This window comes from Amborella trichopoda, chromosome 2 (assembly GCF_054954075.1).
Source record: "Amborella trichopoda isolate Santa Cruz 75 chromosome 2, AtrichopodaSantaCruz75HAP2 v2.0, whole genome shotgun sequence".
NCBI classification, from domain to species: Eukaryota; Viridiplantae; Streptophyta; class Magnoliopsida; order Amborellales; family Amborellaceae; genus Amborella; species Amborella trichopoda.
In genome coordinates, this window is record NC_142337.1 from 64,103,603 (window position 1) to 64,128,971 (window position 25,369).

General features: G+C 34.0%; 2 protein-coding genes and 1 non-coding gene across 3 annotated transcripts; 1 reads left to right on the forward strand and 2 right to left on the reverse strand.

Moving 5' to 3' along the window:
- Nucleotides 1–622: 622 nt before the first annotated feature.
- LOC18430364 (complex 1 family protein / LVR family protein) lies at nucleotides 623–6,334 on the reverse strand. Its single transcript, XM_006840519.4, has 2 exons — nucleotides 6,036–6,334; nucleotides 623–887 (listed from the first exon to the last, which is right to left on the reverse strand). Exons 1-2 carry the CDS (start codon nucleotides 6,280–6,282, stop codon nucleotides 811–813), a joined length of 324 nt encoding a protein of 107 aa, XP_006840582.2. The 5' UTR covers nucleotides 6,283–6,334; the 3' UTR covers nucleotides 623–810.
- A 5,204-nt stretch (nucleotides 6,335–11,538) lies between these two features.
- Nucleotides 11,539–11,623, reverse strand: TRNAY-GUA (transfer RNA tyrosine (anticodon GUA)). The gene is given in 2 exon segments: nucleotides 11,539–11,574; nucleotides 11,587–11,623. It is a non-coding gene; the product is annotated as a tRNA-Tyr (tRNA).
- A 6,460-nt stretch (nucleotides 11,624–18,083) lies between these two features.
- On the forward strand, nucleotides 18,084–22,771 carry LOC18430361 (LYR motif protein). Its single transcript, XM_006840518.4, has 2 exons — nucleotides 18,084–19,096; nucleotides 22,472–22,771. Exons 1-2 carry the CDS (start codon nucleotides 18,433–18,435, stop codon nucleotides 22,579–22,581), a joined length of 774 nt encoding a protein of 257 aa, XP_006840581.3. The 5' UTR covers nucleotides 18,084–18,432; the 3' UTR covers nucleotides 22,582–22,771.
- The last annotated feature ends 2,598 nt before the right edge of the window (nucleotides 22,772–25,369 follow it).

Here is a 25,369-nt window from a genome sequence, read left to right on the forward strand (position 1 = left end):
TTAGTGATTTGCCTCTTAATTAGAAACATGTTCTAGGTTCAAACTTGAGATACAGTTTTACCTCACTTCAACTACTAACCACCCAAGCTCAACCTCCAATTCCTAGCATTTTGTGATAAATGATGATGTACAAATTAACGACACAAACCATGTAGTGTAGAGAGAGAATGAAAAAAATCTGACACCCCAACTACTCAAATATTATTGTACCACCCAGGCAGCAATTTTACCACCCAAAGAGAGGTAATAATTTAAAAAACAACTATTTCATAATCCGGATAGCATTTCTACAATATGCAGTCTAGAAGGATAAAGCATCCATCTTAAAAATTGATGCAAATAGGTAGTCCATCTAAAAACAATTGTAACTAATGGTCTAAATGTTTTTTTAATATAATTATCATCTATAGTTTTCAAAAAAAAAATTTATATTCCTGATCTTCATGTTAAAGATGATATATTCTCTAAAAAAATTAGAATCAAATTATATTTAAAAAATATATTAATTGTCGAGCCCATATTTCTACAATATGCGGGCTGGCCGCATGCTTACCACGTCCTAATTTAAAATAATCCATTCAGAGAGAGATTGAATAATTTCTTTGAAAGAATACATTAGAGAGAGAGAGAAACTTCCACATTAATTTTCTCTTAGCATAAACATCTCAAATAACGTAACAAGATGCGCATAAAATCAAACACTTCAAAAACTTCAAATCTGGTTAAATATCCAAAAAATTCATTTGTTGTAAGACATCTTAAATTACAAAAGACCCCACCAATTGGCAAAACATCACAAAAAATCTCTCCTCAACTGGCCTTTGGAAGATTTTCTTCACTAGGGACCTCCATGGTCAATCCAGCATGGTCTTTACTGGTCTTCACTTCTGCAAAAGCCACTAAATGTTATATTCCATTTTCTCCTCAGAAAACCACATATACTCTAGAAGGAACAAAGAAATAAAGAAAGGCGCCAAATTCATGAAAGACCATTGAAATAGAAGGTTCACAATGCATGTGAATATGGCATTCAAGATGAAGCACTTTTAGGGCTTCAAATTCTCGATGTTGGGGGTCAGTAGGATAGACTTGACGATTTTTGGTTCTATGATCACCCAAAATCGAGAGAAATGAGGAGGCACAACGCATTTTCAGCTGAGAGAGAGGCCGCACCAATTACTTTTCCTTGAATAGCACTAACAATTAGAGATCAAGTAATCACTATGTGCAGGTGCATGGAAGAGTTTAAATGGGCTGACAAAAGGATAGGATTAAAGTCAAGAAAGGAAGAAACAAGATAGATCTATGTGACTGCCCATTTTATCCAATCGGTGCATCTATTATCGAACAGAGTCCCAAAAGGAATGAGCTTTGATAGCTGTGCACCCATCAACTAATCATTGCCCATTAAATAACAACATTCAGTAAACACCACCGTTATTTCATGAAACTTCCAAGATAAGGTAATTTCTGAAGATACTTTTTCTCATATCAATATATTTATCGACAAAGAGAGATCGGTACTTCCACAAAGAGAAGTGAATTAATAAAATTATAGACACCAACACAGCATGGAACTGTGCTCCATTCTTTTTGGATGGACCACTGACCATGAGTAAATGTACTTTTCCCAATAAGATAGTCCTGAGATATTTGACCCACTCCAAGCTGCTCATGAGTAGGCTCATTTCTGAACCCTGTATATTAAAAAATGCAACAGCAAACCACAATTCGCTACTAAAGTAAATTAGAAAATATAGTCCGACCTTAGTCCTTAATTAAAAGCAATCAAGAAGACCACTAACTCAAGAACAAGCAGTCCATCCAAACTTGCCCTTGGTTCCTCTCCCTTGGTTCCTCTCTACTAACATTATTATACCTTTTTGGTTTTCAATAGTTTTAAGGAAAAAGTTTATATAAGGATGCTACCTTATAATGTAGAACTACGGATGCCCCTCAAAAATCTATCAGAAAAGGTACTTTTAATGTTGAAAAACCCTTTGATTGATCATCTCGACATCGAGATGTATAACTACAAAAAATAAAAAGATTTTAAGCCTCAAAAATAGTGCATTTTACAACATATTATCTACACCGTCCATTTTCAAGATTTTCATATGTTTATAGATCTACTTGATTTTAACCATTTTTTAATTGAAACTTTTATAATTAGATATAAAAATAGATTTTGAGATAATCCTAATAACATTTTACATCAAAATTATATACCATGATAAAATTTGAAGGACACCGTACCTCTACACCTACGGAGGCGTCCGTATGCCAATTGCACCCTAAGTTTAAAATTGTGATACTATTTCCCATAGGATGTGACGACAGAAGAGCTTCATAAAAGCTACAAAGCAATCATATTAGGGATATGGTTCGTTTACCTAAACATATGCCCCAATCAGCATATGGATTATAATTGCAAGCTAAAGATGGATGGTACTCTTAAAGACATGAGGCTAAACTTTGTAGCCCAATATTATTACAACAAGTTAAATAGACCAATAATAAAAATGACATATTGTTGTAGACTTGTAGCAATAGCTATTAGATCTTCCCTTTATCATATGGATGTGATAAGTTTCTTCAAATCATGAGGCACAAATGGGAGAACAAATACAACAATAAATCAATGATCCGTCTCTTCATTGCTGATGGCGAGAAATCTATACCTTCATCATCAGAGCCTTTTCCCAACATCGGAGAGAACTCTATAGGATTTATCCAAAAAAAGAAGGCTCTACATGGTACAAAGAAAGATCTAGATTTGGTTTGAGAAATTCACTTAGACTAATGCTAGTAAGGGTTTCACTAAGTGGGAGTTCTAGCAACTTAGGCTCACATCCAACAGGTTGTAGATGCTGGTATAATGAAATTCAAGAGTCAATTTTGTAGAATTTTCCTTTGAATGATTGAAGAAATAAATGCTTGTCACTAATTGTACACAAAGTAAGCTGGACACCAGGTGTTTATAAACATAATTAAAAAAATTTCTGCTTTTTAATGATTTGTACTTTCCAATTCTTTGCTATTTTTGGGCAATGTTCTTCCTTTCTATATTGATCAGACTGCCAAAAGCTTTTGGTTCAACAACTCGTCAAATTCTGATACACACTGATAAAGTGAAAGTGAAATATATTCGCTAAAGCAGTGATATTGGTCAAACATTCTCTTCTACAAGCAATTTGGCTTTTAAATTGTTGCTCGTAATTTTATGGCACAATAACACTTTTATATAATCTTTCTGTCTTAGAGGCGATTGTATTAGGCAGGAGAATCAAGGTTTTATCTCATAATTATCTTCGAAGAATTTCTTTTTTCTTGAAACGGGCTACATAGGTACAAACTTGTAAAACAAGAGAAAAACATATTCATGGAACACATATGCATGCCCGCACAAGTAGGACGCTTTTTTTTTGTGTGTGTGTGTGTACAAGTAGGATCTGTCTCTTCTGAACCACCATGAGGGACTGAAGGTGATATTAGATTAAAAGAATCATGCAAACATGCTTTTCTTCTTTATTATCTTTATTCTTTTCTTTTTTTTCCTTTTAATGTGCTAAAATCCATGGGATAAATCCCAGCTTAGCCACTCAGAAAGAAAATTAAGATTTCTTAGCTACCTAACACAAATAACTTTAAATAGTTTTAAGTGAGTAAGCCAAGATCTATACCTTTAGATGTATGTGCTGCAGCCTCTATGCCCATAAACAAGGACAATCTTACAACAAGCATCCGCGTATTTTTCTTGATACAGAACTAGATAATGGACACATTTGTAAAAGGCAAAAAAAAAAAGGTAAAGAAAAAAAAAAGAGGGAGTATTTTTATTCTTGAAGGTTGGGTATTATTAGAGCCAACCATGAGTAAAGAGCTAAAGAAGATTAATATTTTTTAGCTACCTAACACAAAAAACTTAAAATAATTTTGAGTAAGCCAAGGTCTATACCTTTATATGTAAGTGCTGCAGATGCTATGCCCATAAACTAGGACAGTCTTACAACAATCGTCCGTGTGTTTGTCTTGATACAAAACCAGAAAATGCCCACACTTGTAAAAGGCGAAAAAATAACGAAGAGAGTATTTTTTATTCTCGAAAGTTGTGTATTATTATTTTATTCCGCCGAGACCCTCTTATTATTTCTGTACCCTGTTACATAAAGTGGCTAGCTTCAAGTTTTCACTAATTCCCTCCTTCTATCTCCCATTGCTTTTTAATTACTAACGAAACTTCCTACCCTTCAATTAGAAAATGATCTTATTGAAGAGGTATAACGGTTGGTTCATTGAGATAAAGCAAGGCATTTTATGAAGTTCCTTCGAAGAGAAAAATAAACCCTAACTTCTTCAACTGATAGAGGCCTAGATTTCTACCAAGAAATCCATATCTTATCTTCAAAGTAACCAATTGTGAAGGTTACCAAGTATAAGTTTTGATGATTTTGAATCATTTCAATAAAGACAAGAAGCCAAGGCGACAGAATTCACATGTTCATCATTACCAATCCCCTCTTACGTAAACAAGATAAATAATGATAAGATCAAGTCGCTGATGACATTTCCTCAAAAGAATGATGTGCAGTACCCTAAGGTCTTATACAACCGGAATCAGGCTTGGTTTTGATTGGTTAAGGTGTTGAGAAAAGCAGCATAACATACCAAGTTCAAATCCTACCATTGAACTACCCCAAAAAAGAGGTCTCAGGCAACTATAAATACAGGCAATAACAGACTACTAGTCTGATAGTAGGCTTGAACTGACCAAGGTCCTGAGCCCGTGTCACCTAGTTCAACTCGGCCGAGTTTGTAAAATATTAACAAAAGAAATGTCAAAACAAGGTGAGACTTGAGCGAGCCCCTGGTTTTTAATTCGAACTCACCAGGGAACCATGCCGAGCCAACTGGGGCGAGTCCTGATTTGGCTCGGTGATTTTGAAACATTGCAGACTAGTATTAGTAGAGTTTTCTCCTGAAAAGAACTAGGAAACACTCCCACGAAATTAGGGTCTTAGGCTTTAGAGCCTGACTAGAGAGGAGGATGCACATCCTAAAGTGAGGATTCAAACCAGGGGTGGAGGTGGGTGTGCTGCCCAGTGCCACAAACAAGGTGAACTGCCCGGAGTACAAATGCTTTATTACCATTATTAGGAAGCTTTTCCCAATTTAAATAGTGGGGTGGATGAGATTATTCTTAGTTGTGCAGAGCAGACAGGCTGACCTTTACATAAAACTTCTCTCATTATGGACACATATGAAAGCATATCAAGGAAACTGCTGTACAATGTCTCCTGGAACATACATATGGGCTTCTCTAGCATACTCACATTATGGTGAGTATGTTATTATACTCGAGAAATTTTGGAAATTATCAATAAACTCAATTCTGTAATCAATTGCTAATGGGTCTCACATTAGTCAATGAAAGGCAGTATCTTAATCCAAGTGATCCCTAACCAGTAAGTTATAGAGGTCAATCGTTAACCTCCACCAAACAAAACATTTCTTGGTGGTTTCTCTCAAATGGCCTTCTAATATTTGAGAGAACATAAATCTTTTATGGTAGAAATGAAAAACTAAAAAGATTAAAGATCGTGATTTGTGGCAGTGTCAAAAGCCAAAGAAAGCCCACTACCTGAAAAACCAGAGAAAATAAAAAACACATGGTTTGAATTCTTACACCAGATCAACCACGTAGTTCATTTTTACCTTCTTTTTAGGTTTATGAAACCTTTCTAAATTTAATGGAAATTCTCAAGCCAATATAACAGAAAAAGAAAAAAAAATCCAAGGTTTGTCATGCAAGTTTGCTATACCCATTCAAAATTTTCAATCATAACACACAAAATGCAAATAGAAGACAATCAATATAACAGAGAGAGAGAGAGAGAGAAGTTGATAGTATATTATCAACAGAAAGAGAACTAAGCTGATGAATCAAAATTATATAATCAATATTAGAGAGAGAGAGAGAGTGAGTGAGAGTGAGAGAGAATAATTGATATGAGAGAGGATGAATGGGGTTTTACCGTAGCTTCCCGTAGAGTTTAGTTTGGCTTGAACGATCATGTTCGAGACGAAATGAGAAGCTTCAGAGGCATCATCAAGGAGCTTTCGAAGCTCAGTCTCAGAGCTCACATAGCGGTTCTCCTCAAACTTACGCCTGATCTCTTTAGAGGATTGCTCTAGCATGAAGTTGTCACCTGTAAATGACTTCCTCGTTGCCCTAAGAAGGGCCCTGTAGGCTCCAAGAACCTCTCTTTGCATCCCCGCCATTAACGAACCCGTAGCACAACCGAGAGAAAACAAACCCCTTCCTTTCGAACTTGAAATTTAGGGGCGATTTTCGCATGTCTACCTTCATTTCTAAGAATTCCAAATTAGTCCCTTGTTGCTTTGCTTTTTATTTTTTATTTTTTATTTTTTATTTTTTATTTTGATAATTAAGTGGAGAAGATAGACCTTTAACCGTTTTTTCAAGTAGATTAAGATATATTTTTCTGCTTTTCTCTTTGCATCGGACGCTTCAACAACGAGAGCTTTTGGCTCTTGCAAAGGGCAACGTTGATAGTGCTTTTATATTGCAAACAAAGCCCCCTAAACAATTACAAGACACATATTTAAAGCAAGCCAGTGGTAACAAGGTTTAATTATGGACTGGGCTTTTTACTCTTGCAAAACACTCTCAAACAAAGAGTTTTTTTTGCTCTTGCAAAGCTCTCTCAAACAAGAGTTTTGTTTAATCTGCAAAGCACTCGCGGGCAATAGTTTGACCTTGGGATCACTTACTAGCTTGGCTAGGTTTTTTTTTTAAAGCGTTAATAGGGTGGTGTTAGCTGTGGGAATGAAAACCATGACATGGTGGCTCAGGTATGGGGGCCACCAAAATTTTTTCTAAAGCATTATTATCAATGGATGCAAGGCTTAGGCTTTATGAAAACAAAGGAAGGTCTATCTTGATTCCTCGTTTGACAAGCACTTTAGGCATAGATATCTATGCAATGGCTCTAAATCAATTTCTAACACCAATTATGAAATTTGAAACTCAAATATATATAGATATTACGGATTTGTGAATATTTGTTTTTAAGGTGAAATGGATGTTTTAGATAATATGTTGCCGTATACATTTTTTAAGGCTTGAATTTCTAATTTTTTTTTACAATCACATGGTCAAAGGTGAAGGCGAGATGATCAATATCAAGGTTTTCTTACTTATACCTGCAACTTTTCATGAGTTTTGAGGTGAGGCTTTAATTATTTTTATAGGGCTGCATCAAAACATTTTCCATTATCAATATGAGACCGGCAACTGCAACTTTTCGTGAGTTTTGAGGTGAGGCTTTAATTATTTTTATAGGGCTGCATCAAAACATTTTCCATTATCAATATGAGACCGGCAACTGAAGCGTGAGTTTTTGAGGTGAGGCTTTAATTATTTTTATAGGGCTGCATCAAAACATTTTCCATTATCAATATGAGACCGGCAACTGAAGCGTGGAGGGCTTTCATCTAGTCAAAATCAATCGAGAATATTGGCCAAACTGTTGGCATGGGTTTTTGTATATTAAGAAATTTGTCTAATTTTATTTAGCTAGTCGAATCAGTAAAGCTGGGTTTTTGTGGATTAAGAAATTTGTCTAATTTTATTTAGCTAGTCGAATCAGTAAAGTTGGGTGGTTTGACAGTCAAGCATTGATTTTAATCTGTTTTTATTTTTACGTAACCCTATTTTTACCCTAGACTAAACGATCAAGACACTGTTAGAGTCCAGTCTTGATAATTATGTTTTAAAAGAAGCTTCCAGCAACATATTTTTATTTGGAATTTGATTTCATGCACATATATTGTACTTCCTTGGAAGCGTAGTTTAGTTATGCAATATCGGTCAAAATACTTACTTGGGAGGATTTTTTCAATCTCAAATTTTGGAACCACTTAAAAAAGTAGATGATTATTCCAAAAAGAAAAAGTTGAAATTAAAATTTTCGAAAAATTAGATCTTATCATCTAAAAATTGGATGGTCTCTATTTAATCTCAAGCTTTTTTCCTTTTCTCTTCTATTTTTTTGTCTAAGTGCATCGAGGGTTTTTTTTTTTTTTTGAGGGTACAAGTAGGAAAATTCTTTTATTGAAGTTAAGTAATCAATTGTAGTTTTCAGATGTGAAATTTGATAGTTTCAGATATATCACGTCATGAAAAAAAAAATTTATGGATTTTGAACCCAAAATTTTATGGATTTTTATGGATTTTGAACCCAATTTTGACATCCAAAGGTAAGTGGTCATTGTGACCTCTCTGTCCCAACAATAAATACTCTAAATCTATACTTCCTCTTAAAAAATACTATTTGTTTTTTATGGCCAATTCGGAATTGATAAGTCACGGGCCGAACATTTTGCAATTAACGTAAATTTAGTGGTTATATATAGAATCCTAATATTCTTCAAAAACAATTATAAAAATTGATCCATACTTGGAAGTTCAGCCATTTAAAATTTTATCCTTTTTCAACTAACTCATGATCATCTGTCTTTTGAAAGATTTTTTAAATAGTTAAAAAATAAGAATATTATTGAATATCTAATCTCTTGGCAATATTTTGGTAAATTTATCTTTTTAATTATAATATCTGATCACTTTGAAACGACACGTAAGGTTTAGCCTAAAAATAAATAGAAGCTGCTAGAGTTTTATTTGATATCTCCTAAGAAATAGAATTTGTTTTTTTTTTTAAACAAAAAGCAATTTATAATTTGAACTAGGACGTAAAAAGGTATTTTTTTTATTTGGAAAAAGTTTATACGGCGCACCTCAAAAATTCCACTAGAAAGAGTTGCTTTGATGCCCAAATATCCTCAAATAGATCATCTCGACCTCAAGATGCATGGACGTGAGAAAAAAATGGATTTTAAGTTTTGGAAATAGTGCATCTTATAATGTATTTTTTTACCATCAATTTTCAGGATTTTCAAGTTTTTATAAATTGACTCAATCTATACTATTTTTTAAGCTTTAATTTTTTAATTAGACATGAAAATATATTTTAAGGCTATTACAAAGATTTCCAGTATTAAAACCACATTTTCAATAATATTTGAAGCTGCGCTTTACTTTGATTGTTTAGAGCCTCGACCTTGTACAAACCGCACCTTTTTTAATTTGAGGGGGCCTTTTATTATTTAAGAAATTAATCAAAATACAAATAAATGGTAAACTATTTTTAAAAAGTACACATAAATAGTAAATTATTTTTAAAAAGTGCAAACTTTCTATGCTTCCCCTACAGCATAAAATTTATATACTTCCCCTTATCCAACCGTCCATTCTGAATGGAGGGCTAAGATTGCCACCATCACAATGTCACATCTCTACATATTTTTACTTTTTTTTCTATAAACTATTTTGACACCAAATTTTGGACGTCCAATATTCTATTAAACACACACCAACGAAAAAATATATATAAAAAAAAAATTCAATAAAATAAAATGATCAAAATACCCCTGAAAGCTTCACGGTGTATTTTGGTCATTATAATTTTTTGAAAAATTATTTTTAATATTTTTTATAGTTACGCCCCAATGAGAAGATGACACATACCAAATTTCATATTCATACAATTTATTTAAAAAACTAAAAATAAAATACTTTGAGACGTCGGATCTAAGATCAAACGGTAAATGGCTCTCTTGATCAAAATTGGACAGCTGGATGGTAGGGGAAGCATAGATCTTCTATGTTGTAGGAGAAGTATAGAAATATTCCTCTTGTATCAATATCTCGGATGTAATTTGCATCAATTTAACATACAAATAAAATTTCTCAAATGTTCTAACTATTGAATATATGGGGCCATTAAAGGCTTTATGACTATTTGTAAAGGAACTTTTGATGTAATAGAACATGAACTCAGTGGGAGTATATTCCTGTGTAGACTATACTAAGAAAATGATGTTTGCTGATATCGGACTGAGTATTACAAGCTAAGCTAGTTGGATAGGAAAAACCCATGATACCTGAGCATAAAGATTAAATTAGTAAGGGTTATAATGGGTCATCCCTTGACGAGGTTCGAGTATGCCCGGACAAGTGAGTCGACGAACTATGTGGCCCTTATGTGTGATGAAGGACTTCAGAGATGGGGCCAAAGCCTCATTTGCACACCATCACACGGCATGCATATATGATAACCGTTTCGAAAAAGCGAACCTCCTTTCAAGGTAAAGCTTGTGCATGTACGAAAGATTACCCTATGCGCCATAGAGTTGTGGTTGCATCAGGACTATGTGACGTTGATACATTTCTAAGGAAAAACTTGAAATCCACAGACTGAGATTACAACCTCTTGCTCATTAGCTATACTTTGGTAACCCACTAATGAGTCCCACTAATGAGTCCCTCAATAAACTGTTAGTTATGAGCAATACTAGGTTGGTTTGAGAAAACATGTGCGGACCTTAGTCATTTTGTTTTAGGATTTTTCATATTCGTGGGTCGTTTGTGGCATGTAGGAAGGACCCGTGCAGCGGTAGTATGATTTGAAAAAGGAATCGATCGTGATTTTGAACATATTATTTCCATGATTCCTTTTAACTGAGACGATAGATCAAATAGGTGAAGTAGGAATCAATTTGGATTCCACAGTACATATTTGGATCAGGTCATACTTAAAAAAAAGGAGGGGAATCTTTTTTTTTTTTTTCAACTCATTTCTATTTGTGGCTCGGCTATTCCCCTTAGTCGAGCCTTTTCCTTTATAACAAAAAACCTATAAAGAAATATTCAACGAGCAAAATGAGAGAGAGGGATTCAAACCCTGGATAGTTCTTTGTTCGGAACTATACTTTTTTTCAATACCAGAGCTATCAACCACTCAGCCATCTCTCCCAGAGACACTTACCGTATTTGGGATTGAATGTTAACCATTGAGCCCGTACTATTGGAAGGTGGTGACTTAATATGAGGTGTAACAAACTCGGTTGAAGTAATATTTGGTATTTTTTTTCTTGTTTCTTGTCATGTTTAATTATTATATCTTTTGTTATTCCCAAACATAGCATTGTGATTTTCTAAATGTTTTAGTGGCATTAAGTTTTATATTCTAGATTTGTTTTCTTTATTTTTTTCAAATTAATTACATTGTAATGGACTGCTAATGAGATCTAAGCCAGAAAAGAAAGAGAAAAGGAGAAAAAAAAGAATATACGCACCGACTCGATTAGACAAGTCCAAACTTTCATTAGCACACTTTCATTTATTAGATTTCAGATTCAATGGGCAAAAATAATTGTGACCTCTTTATACTGAATAAAAATGGTCTCATATACAATCCCAATTTTAAAATCTACATAATTCTTCCCTTTTAAAACCAATGAGGATTAGTCAAATAATCACCTGTCCAAAATACGATACTATTAAAATATTATTATCATCTGCCCATAAAATGTGAAACGTTATTTTTCCAATTTTCTTCTCGAGTAATCATAAGTCTTCGCTAGAAAAGTTTGCCTCGACAAAATGTAAAAAATTCCGACCTGCCGGATTCGAACCAGCGACCTAAGGATAACAGCATTCGACTACAGTCCTCCGCTCTACCAACTGAGCTAAGGTCGGTTGACGTGTTACGGTTGCAAAATATTTTTCTTACTGTATACTCTAACAAACATGTAGGTCACTTTTTTGTAAACTTATATCCCACCATACATCATTTGGGTCACTTTTTTAAGTTTGAATGGATCTACGGAAGTTACGGATTACTCTTTTTCGGGAGGGTGGTTTCTAGGTTTCGAAAGTTTCAGTTTTGATAAAGTATATGATGAGATCATTTATTTTTTAGCACAAAAAAGTTGCAATTATTTTTGGCATTAGATGTGAAGTTGAGCGGCATATGATACATGCCATTGCTTGTGCTCAAAAAACCTGAAAACAACAAAGAATTTTTTTTTTCGAACTTTGTATCCCCAAAAAGAAAAAGAAAATCTCAAACTTTGTATCCCAAAAAGAAAATCTTGTACTTTATATCCCCGAAACAATAACAATAACAATAACAACAACAACAACAAGCTCCCAATGACTTTTGAGATATTAAAGTTAATAATTTTAAAAGCGCTTGTTGCTATTAATGTGTGTTGTTAGCCATGGAGTGACAATGTTAAATGCCATCTACTTCAATTATGGTTATTATAACAAACTGCTTAAATATCATATTCGAAGAAATTCACCATTAATCAAAAGATGTGGATAAGGTTTTATATTCTTCATTTTTCATGGGTAAGTTTGCATTAATATTTTAAGGAAGGTATTAATTAAATGGTCATCCACCTTACAAATAAATTAAATTGGTCAAAGCATCTCATTTTGTGTAGGAGACTTACTTTTTAAGTTTCATTAACCAATTTTTTTTGGATAATTCAATAGGAAGACTGGCCCTACCCATTTTTTTTCCAGAGAAATTTATGTATGGACAGGGTTTAGAGGCCTTTATTACCATATGAGATCATTCTTCCCATAAATTATGATGACCCTCCCCCCCCCCCCCCCCCCCTCCCCCGACACCATGCTACAGATGTTTTTTTTTTTTTTTACTAAGTTGCCCTCATGTCCGGCAATGATAACATCGATAGGAGGGCCAGTTCTTTCCACAAAGCACTGGTTCTATCCGGCATTGATATTACTAGACAGCTACCCTCTTTGATATTTTCCTGTTCGGCAATATTGATAACGGACATAGGTGTAGTCTATGTTGTCTGGTGTTCGTATTACCGGACAGCTCTTTTGAACGCCCCAAAACCTTGTCCGCCCTTTCTTGTTGTCATTTATCTTATCTCTTTGTCTCTCTCTCATATATATATATATATATATATATATATATATATATATGATCTAATGCAACAGTTGTATGATAGTATAATGCAACGACACTTCTAGAAAACCATGTTTGTGGTATTTGTATGATCCAAAATTTTACATACACACTCTCTTCATCTCAATAATCAATCCCCCCCAAAAAAGTTCAATTTGAACCCTAGATATGGTCAAAATGAGTCCCATCTAAAAATGAATCTAGACCATTCATTTTGTGAATTTAATATCTTAGCCTTTATAAACTGAAAATCAGTTTTTTCTTTTTTAACATTGTTCATCTAATGATAATAAATCCATCCAAAAAAATTGGAAATGAAAATTCCTTCTAAGGCCTAAGTCTAAGCATTTCACCAAAATGAACAACCTATGTTAATTGAGCTAAAAAAATATTTTCTAAGTTGTGTTTCAAAGTTTCCTTTTTTCTGATTGTTCATTAGAATGAAAAGAGTGTATGTTTCAAATTTTGGATCAAACAAATAGCCATAAGATGGTTTTTTCAGGTTGTTGCATCATATTACTATCCAACAGTTGCATTGCCCATATATATATAGAAAAAGTCGTCTCAAACCCTATAGGTGAAAATGAACAGTGATTTCGTCTACCTTCTTCACCATCCAAAGTTCATCTCACGGTCACGATTGTCCGATAGTGTTTTATTTTTTTCTACAAATCGGAATGGTATGAAATTTAGAGCGTGTGTGTGTGTATGTATATATATATATATATATATATATAGGAAAAAGCTGGGATTAACCTACTAGCTCTTATGAACATATGAGCCCAACGGGCCGAGCCAACGATCACGGATGTTTGGTAGTGTTTGAAATTTTTTTTTCTACAAATCCAAACTACTTAAAATTTTAGGTGTATGCTTATCAAAAATAGGTGAATCTTCGAAAAATATCAAAAATTTATTTTTACACGAAATAAATTGATCAAAATACCCCTGAAAAGTTTTGGGGGGTATTTTGGTGATTTTGTTTTCATAAATAATTTTTTTATATTTTTATTAGGTGCGCCTTGATGAAAAGAAAACACATATAAAATTTCAAATGATTTGGATTTGTAGAAAAAATATTAAAATTCAAGTACTACCAGATATCTGTGATTGTCAGATCGGCCCATATTCAATCTGGGCAGTTGGGCTCCTATGTTCATATGCGCTAGTGGGCTAATTTCTGCTTTTTCTATATATATATATATATATATATATCCCTCTTCGGAACAACCATCTGAAGCTCCACAACCATGGAGATTTGGCCATCTATCGGGTGCTAATCAAGTAGGTTTAACATTCGCATACTTTGGAGTTCATTTTGTTAATTTTTTTTATGGGGTTTCCAAGAAAATCTCACAAGTGTATAATGGTTCTATGTTAATTTGGGAAACAATATGAGTGATGATGGATTGGGGTTTTGGGGCTCAAATAATCTAATATTTGGATGATAAAACAACTTTAATGATAAAATATTTCTACATGTTGATAGCTCTTTGCTAGTGGGATGAATTAAAAGTATTTTGAAACACATTTGAAGGTTTTTGCTTGAGATTTTAATGATGGGAAGAAAGGGTGGACATGGTTTTGTGGCATTCCATAGAGCTGACTGATAATAAGAACATCGGACAACATAGACTGCACCATTGTCTTGTAGTAGTACTACTAGACATGAAAATAATAAAGAGGCTGCCTATCCGATAATACGAATGTTGGACAGAGCCAGTGCTTTGCAAAAAGAGCTGGTCATCTTGTCTGGTGTTGTCATTATCGGACATAAGGGCAACTTAGTAAAAAAAAATTCTTTGAGGGTACTCGTAATTTATGGAAAAAATAATATCACATGGTAATAAAAGCCTCCAAACCCTGGTCATACATAAATTTCTCTTTTTTCAAATTGTTTAGAAGTTAGCTTTTCAAAGGTGTTAGTGGGGTGCTGAAGGTAGAAATGAAAACCACAATATGGTAACTTGGATGTGTGGGTGCTACCACCACAACCCCAGCCCAATAAGAAAGGATGTTGCGGTAATTTGATCAATTTAAACCATGAAAAACTAGGGGTATTATCGTTTTGTAGCCCGAGCTACTTAAGTGAGCTTAATTGCCAAAATGCACCTACTTGTCCGCGATCCACATTCTTAAAAGATGGCGCTTTGGTTTATTTTTTTAAAGCAACACTCCTTGTATTAAATGAAATCATTTGAATGATTTTGTAAAGTAATTTAACTATTTATTTGATATTTCAATTATCTTTACTATTTCATATTTGCAACCACTATGCATATGCATATGCATATGCTCTCTCTCTCTCTCACGAGTTTAGCACTCTTTTTTTGTTTGTTTGCGGGAAAGTTGACTCCTAATGAGATTACCACTCGTCTAAAAGCTAACAGTAATGTCGTATCATCAGTAATTTTGTTTTAAAATTGTTGTTGTGATGGACGTTATTTTTAGGGCGCGGTTTGTACAAGGTTGCAAATAAAAAAAATAAAGTTGTGATACTTTATACTGTTTATTTTATTTGAATGGTATAGATCGGACATATTTTTTATCTTTAAAAGCAATTTTAATACATATCATGTTTTTTAAAATAGTGTCAAATCTATATTGCCGAAATAAGATGTACAACATAGATTATTGCAACTTTATTTCTAACAAATGGAAATTATAAACTTTTCTCTTAAAATTTTTAAACATTTTTTTATAGGCAATGATTGTTAATTTTATTATTTTTTAAAAAATATTTTTGCTACTTCTTTTCTTCAAACTACAGTTTCTAACTTTTAAATTATTATTTCACTTAAAATATTCCTCAAATTATTAAAATGAAAAGGCGCAGCTCACAGTTTGTGAGGTTCTTATTTTGCATCCTAAAAGAAAATTCTTGTCAATATGTGAACTAGGTCTCTCTAGATCTTGAACATTTTTCACAAAACCTGATTTGTTATTATCTCACAATGTTGAGAGAGAATTTCCACCAACCAAATCTGGATAAAAGAAGTTGCCTCTCTCTCTCTCTCTCTCTAAATGAACAAAGGAAGAAATAGACGCCCTCTCCCTCTCTCTCTCTAGACAATACTTTGATTGTAAAATTGAGATTTATACAATCAGGGATACTTTATGTAAGTTGACCCCAAGAGACCCCAATTGAATGATAAAACACCGTTGCTTAGTCAGAGTTACAAATAAATAACATGATTGATAAGGAGGAACTGGGTATTTATATTGTTTATCTCCCAAATGCCCCGCATTTATGAAGAGAGAAAAAGTTTGTTAAGGTTACAACATTATAATATAAAAATAAGGAGTACCTGGGAAGGGCTAAGGTTGCGGTGATAGCGCCCCTCACCTTAGTCACAACGTTGTGGCTTTTATTCACACCATTAACGTCATTCTATTGAACACTTTAAAAAAGCTAATTTCTAATCTATTTGAAAAAACGGGTAGCGGCCTATCTTCCCCATTGAATTAGCCAAAAAAAATATAAGGTGCACCTTAGAAATCTACTAAAAAAAGAGTATTATGAAGTTGAAAAACGTTCAAATTGATCATATCAATCTCAAGATGTTTAGATATCAAGAAAAAATAATCTCAAATATTAAAAATAATACATCTTATAACATGTTTTCTAAACCGTTTATTTTTTAAGAATTTCCTTGATCTGTACTATTTTTAAAATTTTAAATTTTATAATTAGAGTTGAACATGAATTTTCAAATTATCATAAAAATTTCAACACCAGAATTACACCTTCCAGCAAAAGTTAGAAGTGTGACTTACTTCTATAGTATAAGGTGGGCACTTTATATATCTCTTTCCTTCATCAAATGATATAAATAAACTTGAACACCAATGAGTTTTAGTTATTCCAATAGGCACTCTTAGGGGTTAAATTACTATTGTTCATCCTTTTAATCTTATAAAGATTTTGTTAGGGTACTCATTCACATATAGTATTTCTTTATTGTACTTAATATTTTTGAACACTTGTTACCCTTATTTTTTACACTCATTATATATAATATATTTTAAGCAATGATATTTTTGTTCATCAAGAGTGGTAGAATAGATATTTTCATATGCAAGTAATAACATTCTATTAGTGGTTAAAAATCAATTAATGATTCATGTGGATGATATCATAATCTTATATAGATAACGCTATTGCCCACTATATTGATATGTAATTTTCTTTTTATCAATAATTTCGGCTTTATTCTTGATTAATTATCTAAAATACTTGTAGATAAAAATTATTACATTGTAGGGTAATAGTATAAGTGTCAAAAAATATTAAGTATATTAACAAAAAGACCTAGCTTCTATGCGGCCAAACCCGCACATGTAGAAATGTGGGCCTCTTAATAAATCCATTTTTGAGATGGATTTTAAGACTTAATTTTTAAGGACATGTAATCTCTAACATGGAGATCATGAATATGAATAAATAAATAAATTTTAAAAACTAAAAATAATAATTCTAGTAATAAAATATTTGTATAGTTAATCTCCTTTGTTTTTAGATGGAACACCTACTATGTAGGAATGTGGTCAAGCCTTTTCCTTAATAAAATGATGAGCTTCTATATCGCTTGGGCTTTATGGAAACAGAATAAAACCTCACCTCGAATCGCCTTCTAGAAAGCACTTCCGGCAATGAAAATCTCTATGATGGCTCTAAAATCAATTTTCAACAACGACAATACAATTTGAACCTAAAAAATTATATAAATCTTGCGGATCTATGAACAAGGGCAAAATAGACTGCCTAGATAATTTGTTAGAGTATATAATAATTTAAGAGCTTGAAATACTGATCTTGTTTTTGCAATCATAATGTTCAAGCCTGGATCATCAATGTAAAGATTTTTGAATGCTTGAATTGCAAATTTTTATGAGTTATGGGGTGCACCAGCCCTGTCAAACCATTTTCCTTAACAAAATACCCCATGTGTAGGAGTACCCGACAAAACCCATCCTATAACTGAAATTCTAAATCTTTTTAGGAGATCCCCACAAGTGAAATAAAAAAGAAAAAATAGTTTATCACGCGTTAATTGAAATCATTTGACTTAGATAGACATTCTCCAGACAAGAGTGTTCACCTTTCCTTCCTGTCACAAGAGGTTTAACTTTAGAGTTTAAACCCTAGATAATCGTACGAAATGCCCCTATTGCCCTCTCCAAAACTTCATGTTAACAGCAGGCATAGGGCGCAGGGTGGGGCTTTATGGTCATCTTTCAATATTGGAGCATTTTCTGATCAGACTTTACACTTTCCGGTGAGTTGAACTGTAAAATTTTGATCAAGAGAGAGAGAGAGAGGTTCGAGTTTGAACAAACAAAGTCGATCAAGGTCTCCGACGTCTCTCGAATCTTCCGCCCCTAAACCCCAAGAAAAGAATCTCTCTCTCTCTCTCTCCCTCTTCTTGGTTCAGGAACCCAACAGAATCTCTCTCTCTCTACCGATCCTATTATCCCCTTGCTCCTCTTTGTTTCTTGTTCTGTGACTCTCTCTCTCTTCCTTTGCATCTCTGCAGGACCATGTGAAACGCACAAATCTATGGCCCCCAAAATGGCATCACGCCATGCCCTAGAGTCCTGTACTCTCCACCTCCATACATGGAAACCCTTCCTGTTAGACTCTTCTGAACCGGACCCACCTCCCCTTTTCGCCCAGAACCCTAGCCCCAACCCTAATCTCCTTCTGCATTACCCTCCCAAAAAGCAATGCCTCTCTGATCGAAAACCCAATGCTCTCTCTACAATCTCCGACTCTATCGATCTCTCAAGACTCAGCCTTTTTGACGAAGAGATTCTCAAGGGCCCGGCAAAAGATAGCACTGCCGTCATTGGAGTGGACCGATTGGCTAGAAAGAGAAGGAGAAGAGGGTCAAGATCACAATCTGGTGTGAGCAGTGATAAGGGGCGAGCTCCTCACCGATGTTTCTCCGACCCACCAATGATAGGGACTGATTCAAGTGGAGAATTTCTCTCTCATGGCGATGGGAATTGGGGTTCCGATTTTGGTGACAATAGAGAGAAGGAAGAGACAGTTCTGGGTTCGTTTTATCAGGGCATTGATGTTCAGAGCGTGGAGTCGGGTTATGGGACTGAGCCAGGTTATAGGGGGGACGGGGAGCTTGGTTACGGTGATGAGTTTGATGATGAGGAGGAGGATACGAGGCTCTTGTTTTGGGGTGATGGGCATGCATCCATGGTAGAAGGTATGATCCCCATTTTGCATTTCTTGTTGAATTATGAGTTTATTTCACTGTTAAGATTTTTTTTCTTCTGCTCTTTGTTGGTATGATTATTTATAATAATCTTTGGGGATTTTTTTATGGTTAAGATGCAGTCTCCAATCTTCGTAACCACTCTTGATATCTTCTACCGTTTATTAGTATTTTTGTTGTTTCTTTGTTTGTTTATCGGTAAGGCGTAGTGTCTCTCTGGTAGTAAACTAAGATATTTAATAAAATTGTTGGATTGGATCCTGTAAACGGATTATACAAAAAAGCATTTTAATAGATGGATCTTTATGGAGTTTGAGATGATTGTCAGATTCGTTTCTATAATGTGGAAGAGTGTTCAAAACTCGGTGAGTCAAACTCGGTACTCAGCTTGGTAGCCTGCTGAACCTGAAAATCCCTACTTCGTAGGCGGTTTCTTCATTGGCTCACCCAAGTTACTACAGCTCGAGTTACTGTACTGTAACTCGGGTGAGTTATGACAGATTCACTGAGTTTCTAACATACCGAGCAAGCAAAACTCACAAAGTCTGACACTTTGCAGTAAAGGACCCTCTCTCTTCCATTTTTCATCACTTCCAGATCTGTTTTAAGTTTCACCCTGGGCCTCTTTTTGCATTCTCGAAGAAATAACAATAGAAAAGAGCATTTTCAATAGAAAAAATAAAAATCTTGGATTTGCGAGATTTTGATTTTCAATCCAGGGTTTGGCTGAATTTCCAAGACTTATGGATTGTATATCTAACTCAATCTTGCCTGAAATTTCTTCCCCATGCCTGTTCTGAGTTCTCCATCGAATCAAAGGCTTATTCCCCCCCTCCAAAAAAAAACACTCAAAATCTCGGGTCCAAAATATTTTGAACATTGAAGCTCTGAAACTCTATTTTACTGTAAATTTCAAAGTAACTGGTTTCATTGAGTGCATGCTAATAAAATGAACTTTTTCATCATTTTCCATTTTGCATGTAGGTCCCCCCCCCCTCTCTGTTTTCCTATTTTTGGGTTTTTGTTTTTGCCAGTAACTCACCCAAGTTGGCGCAGACTAAGCAAGTGCACTCAGGTCTCATCAAGTGGACTATCTCTGGGCACCCAGTGAGTGCCCAAGTGAATCTGTTTTTTCAAACGCTGGTTGCCTCTGTTCTTTTTGGACACTGTGATCAGTAATTAGTGTTGTTTTTCCTTTGGTTGTGTGGCATAGAGTAGCTTACATATTTAAGATCATATCTTATCCTTTTCAGTCTTTGATTGCCTCCCAAGATGCCATAAAATTGTAACTTATTTCACACCCATTTGCACGTGGAAGGATGCTGATCTCATCCTAGGCAAATAGATTATGCCCAATGACCTCTAGCCATTCCTGAGCCTACTATTTTCTCCAATTAAAAGCCATGAGTATCCATGCTTTGATAAACTCCAAAGCTGAGGCTGGAATGTCTTCCTTAACAGCTGCAAAAGCAAGCATTAAATCTTCACCCAGTATCAAATGTGGACTCATGACAATCGACAAATGCAACAAACCCACAATGCATCATACGAATATGAAATCTACAGGTTGTGATGCAGGTGTTTCCTTCTCAAAATTTCTCTTTGTTTCCCTACCATATGTATTAATTATTAAGAGATCCAGAGAACGATCTAGCATAGGGCAGCCTGGACAGCTCCATCATATCAATCTTACATCCTTACTTGAATGACTCAGTTGTTTCAATAAGTTTCTGCTTTAGTCTGGTGACAATACGGAAGGCCGACTTACTGTAAATTATGAAGTATATCATTCTGACATTTGCGTATGACACATTTTATGCCCTTGATTACGCTTATGTCAAAGGTTTGGGCGTACTCTATGCACGATAAATGTTTTGGATAATATCTGCTTGCACTTGCAGGCATCAAGTGTAGAACCTATGTTTTAGATGTACTTTTGGTGCTCAACATTTTGGCTTTGATTGTAGGTTACCCTTGATTCGCCTATATGTTGGGTATGAGTCTGGTGTTTAAATTTTTCCCAAGATTCGTATTGTCTTTGTGGTATGCATCATCTTTTGACCTATACAATGTTACAACTGTCACACAAGGTAATTCACATGCTTCTCATCTCTTACTTGAGGGAATGAAGGGACAAAAGTTTGTATGTCAGCCTGGAGGGGGCTGCTTTTGTCTGTGGATCATGTGGGACTTCCAAGCTTTTATTGCTGATAGAGTTTTGAGTAAGTGGGTGTGGTTTGTCAAAGTTTTTTTTTTTTTGAAATGTTAACGAATGTTTGTTTATGTTTGCCAAGGTTTGTTTATGTCAGATTCTGTGATTACTCTCTCTCTCTCTCTCTCTCTCTCTCTCTCTCACACACACACACACACACACACACACACACACACACACACACACACATGCATGTGCACACGCACAACAATTTTGTTCACTTTGAGAAAGAGGCTGAGCACTTTTCTTTTTTTGGGTGGGTAAGTTTTTTGATTGGATCCCTTTGTCATGTTGCAGTTTCATTGGTTTAACCACTGAGCCAAGTCCCTGGTTCCTGAGGCCTAGTTTGAACTTCAAAGATGTTGCCTCTATTTCATTTGTCATCAAGATTTCTGACTTTTACATTCCATGCATCAAGAGGATATCGCTGATGATTTTTCATGTCTAGGACACTTCTCTAGGCCCTCCATGCCTTTTGAACAACCAATATTGAGATTGTTTTCTGGGTGGTCTGGCATTATTTATATCTCTTGCTTTCAGAAGTTATTTCGAAAGCACAAAGTGCTAGAAAGTAAAAGCAATGGAAGTACAAATTGCTGCAGATCTCCTTAGAAACATGCAGGTCTCTATATTAATCATCAATTGTAGCCTTTCAATATTTAAGTCTCTATTTGTTGGTGAAAGCCCAAGTAGGTTTTTCTGCTCAATCTGTCACATAATGCTTCTCCATAAGACCTGCAGTTTGATTGGGAAGGGGTCAGAGTCCCTTCTTTTCACCAAATCCATGACATTGTGTTGGTGGTCAAACACTGCCATTTGTTATCACCTTTTGCCCCCCTGTGCATTAGCATTGCATGCAAAATGCCAGTTATTTAATTCTATTTGGAAAGGGGTACCACCCTCTAGTGTATGGAGCACAATCAATGCTACCAGTTACTGCTAATCCATTACCTTAATTAACGCGTACCAATCCCTAATGATGCCTTATTTTTGTTGATTGGATTGTGTCAATGTTTTTTCTGAAATTTTGCTGTTGTTTATCATTGTCTTCTACTCTCTCTCTCTCTCTCTCTCACACACACACACACCTTTTTTTTCTGCTTATATCCTATTTAACGGAATCGAAGTATTTAAAGCTGTCTTTCCCTTGTCAGACATGGAGTACACACAGGTTCCAGGAGCGAATGCTTTTGGGGAGCAGAAGCTCCATTACAGGTGCAGGCGTAAGAAGCATGATTTGAGAATCCTAGGTTCCCTGCCATAAAAATCAATATAAACTTTGGAGATTGGCATCAAGAACTTGTAATTCAGTGCTCCACATGCATTTGTTAGGTGAAGTTGCCACCATACTCAGTGTTCTTTCAATTCTTGATGGCTATGATTTTCATGGGAGAAAAAAAGGGCAAATGGTATATGAATTCAATTTTTTCATCATGAGGAATTTCTTGGATGAAGTGTTGCATTTTATGTTTTTATTTATTTATTTTTTATTATTATTATTTTTATGGCTTATGTTTTTTCAATGATTAATGCGAGTTCAAAGTAGAATGCATACGGTTCATTTTCAATATCATTTATGCAATGTTATCAGATTCATTTCGGACTGCACTTTGTTTTGGACAGAAAAGGTAACAAATTCGGTACCTCGAAGATTTGGGATCTCCGGGGTATTCTTTTGGTGTATTTTAAAAGGCTGGCACTTTTTGTCAAATTTTTAAATCTCAAATCATATCTTACGAAATTATGGACATTATGGGTTGTACTTTCTGAAAATTTATGTACTTTAAGGTTGCTTTTTATTTGGAAAAAGTTTATATAAGGTGTCAACCTTGTACCGTAGAAGTAAAGTGCACTTTAAAAAGCCATTGAAAAAGGTTGATTCGTTATTAGAAAATTCTTCAATTGATCATATTGAGCTTTATACATATGAATATGAAATAAAAATCAATTTCAAGTCTTAAAAATAATATCATTTTAATAAATTATTTAGACCGTCTATTTTCAAGATTTTCGAGTGCACATATATCAACTAAATTTGTACCATTTTTGGAGCTTTCAATTTCATCACAAAGGTGGAAAATAGACTTTTTGGCCATGATAAGAGTTTTGGCATTGAAATACATCTTTTAATGAGATTTTGAGATACACCTGACTTCGATTGTTTAAGGTTGGCATGTAATACAAACCTCACCTTTTCTATATATATATATATATATATATATATATATATATATATATATATATATATATATATATATATATATATATATATATATATATAGGGAGTGGATTTTGTACGCCTAGTAGTTGACCGCTATAGTAAATGTCAATGGCCCAGATTGAATTTGGGTCGATCTGACAGTCATGATTTTATTTTTTTTGAATTTTAATTTTTTTTCTATAAATCTAAAGTGCTTGAAATTTTAGGTGTATATTCTTTTTATCAAGGCGTATTTAATAAAAATATAAAAACAATAATCCGTTAAAATTTTTTTGACCAAATTACGCTCAAAGATTTATAGGGGTATTTTGGTTAATTTTTTTATGTAAAACATTTTTTTTATATTTTTTGAAGATTCATTTATTTTTTATATACACACACTCTAAATTTCAGATCAATCCGATTAGTAGAAAAACAATTAAAATTCAAACACTACCGGATGTTCGGGATCGTCAGATCGGTTTAGATTCAATTTGGGCCGTTAATGTTAACTGTAGTATTACGTTTTTGGGTTGACATGATGTTTTCCCATATATATATATATATATATATATAAAACATAATGATCCTATGAGACCATTTCACACCCATGTGTGTAGGACTTCAAATAATCATAATTAAATTTGGCACAGATATCTATAAAAGTCAAATCTCACACCCATGTGATAACTTTTTTAGAAATTGGTGCCAAATTGAGTGGTGATCTTTAAGGTCATACAAACATAGGTGTGGGAGGGTCTAATAAGATCATTATATATATATATGTGAATGAGATTGTCAACATAAAACTATTTTTCTTTTGTATTTGGAGTTCACAATCATTTTTGTCATTGAATATAGATAAAGTTTCAAAACAATTTTTTTTGGATTTTGTGACCATTTATGTGTATTTTTTTAAGGGAAAGTTTTCTATGTTCCCCTTACAACATTGAAGTTCTATCGTCCTCCTACCATCCAGCCATCCATTTTTTATCAAGAGAGCCACTCACCGTTTGATCTTAGATATGACATCGTAAAGAATTTTATTTTTAGTTTTTTTAATACAATTTTTCTGAATATGAAATTTGGTACATGTCATCTTCTCATTGGGGCACACCTATAAAAAATATTAACAATAATTTTTCGATAAAAAATAATGACCAAAATACCTTTTCAAACTTTTAGGGGTATTTTGGTCATTTTATTTTATTAAAAATATTTTTTGTTTATAATTTTCGTTAGTGCGAGTTTAATAGAGGAATGGACGTCCAAAATTTGGTATCAAAATTGTTTATAGAAAAAAAAAAAAAAAAAAAAGAATAGGGAGGTGATATTTTGATTGGGCCAATCTTAGCCCTCCATTAAAAAATGGACGATTGGATAAGGGAAGGATAGAACTTCTATGTTGTAGGGGAACATAGAAGCTTTCCCTTTTGTATATCCACAATAGTTAAGAAAATATATTGATTTCTATTCTTTCCCTTTATATATCTACAATAATTAAGAAAATATATTGATTTTTACTTTAAGACAGTGGATCAGGAACTACTGATTTGGTACACAATATTTAATTGAGGTTGTGCTTGACTTTGTTATACAAAGATATATTTATCTCTAGACGCTTCTATCGTTCATCAATAAAACTCTCTCTCTCTGACTCTCTCAATCGAACGTACTTTACTCTCAATTGATATTTTATTTCAAAAACAAAATTCTAAAAATTAATAAAAAATAAATAATCTCTAGGTCTCAATTTTAAAAAATAATTCTAAAAATTAATAAAAAACAAATAATCTCTAGGTCTCAATTTTAACATTTTACATCTTGCCTATTCCTTTTACAACTAATCCAA

Bases quoted from the DNA above. Each gene is read 5' to 3' on its own strand.
- LOC18430361 (XM_006840518.4), top strand. From the start codon at position 18,433: ATGGCCCCCAAAATGGCATCACGCCATGCCCTAGAGTCCTGTACTCTC. The intron at 19,097-22,471 runs GTATGATCCCCA...TTCCCTTGTCAG, and splicing joins GCATGCATCCATGGTAGAAG to ACATGGAGTACACACAGGTT.
- LOC18430364 (XM_006840519.4), bottom strand. From the start codon at position 6,282: ATGGCGGGGATGCAAAGAGAGGTTCTTGGAGCCTACAGGGCCCTTCTT. The intron at 888-6,035 runs GTAAAACCCCAT...TGGCTTTTGCAG, and splicing joins AAACTCTACGGGAAGCTACG to AAGTGAAGACCAGTAAAGAC.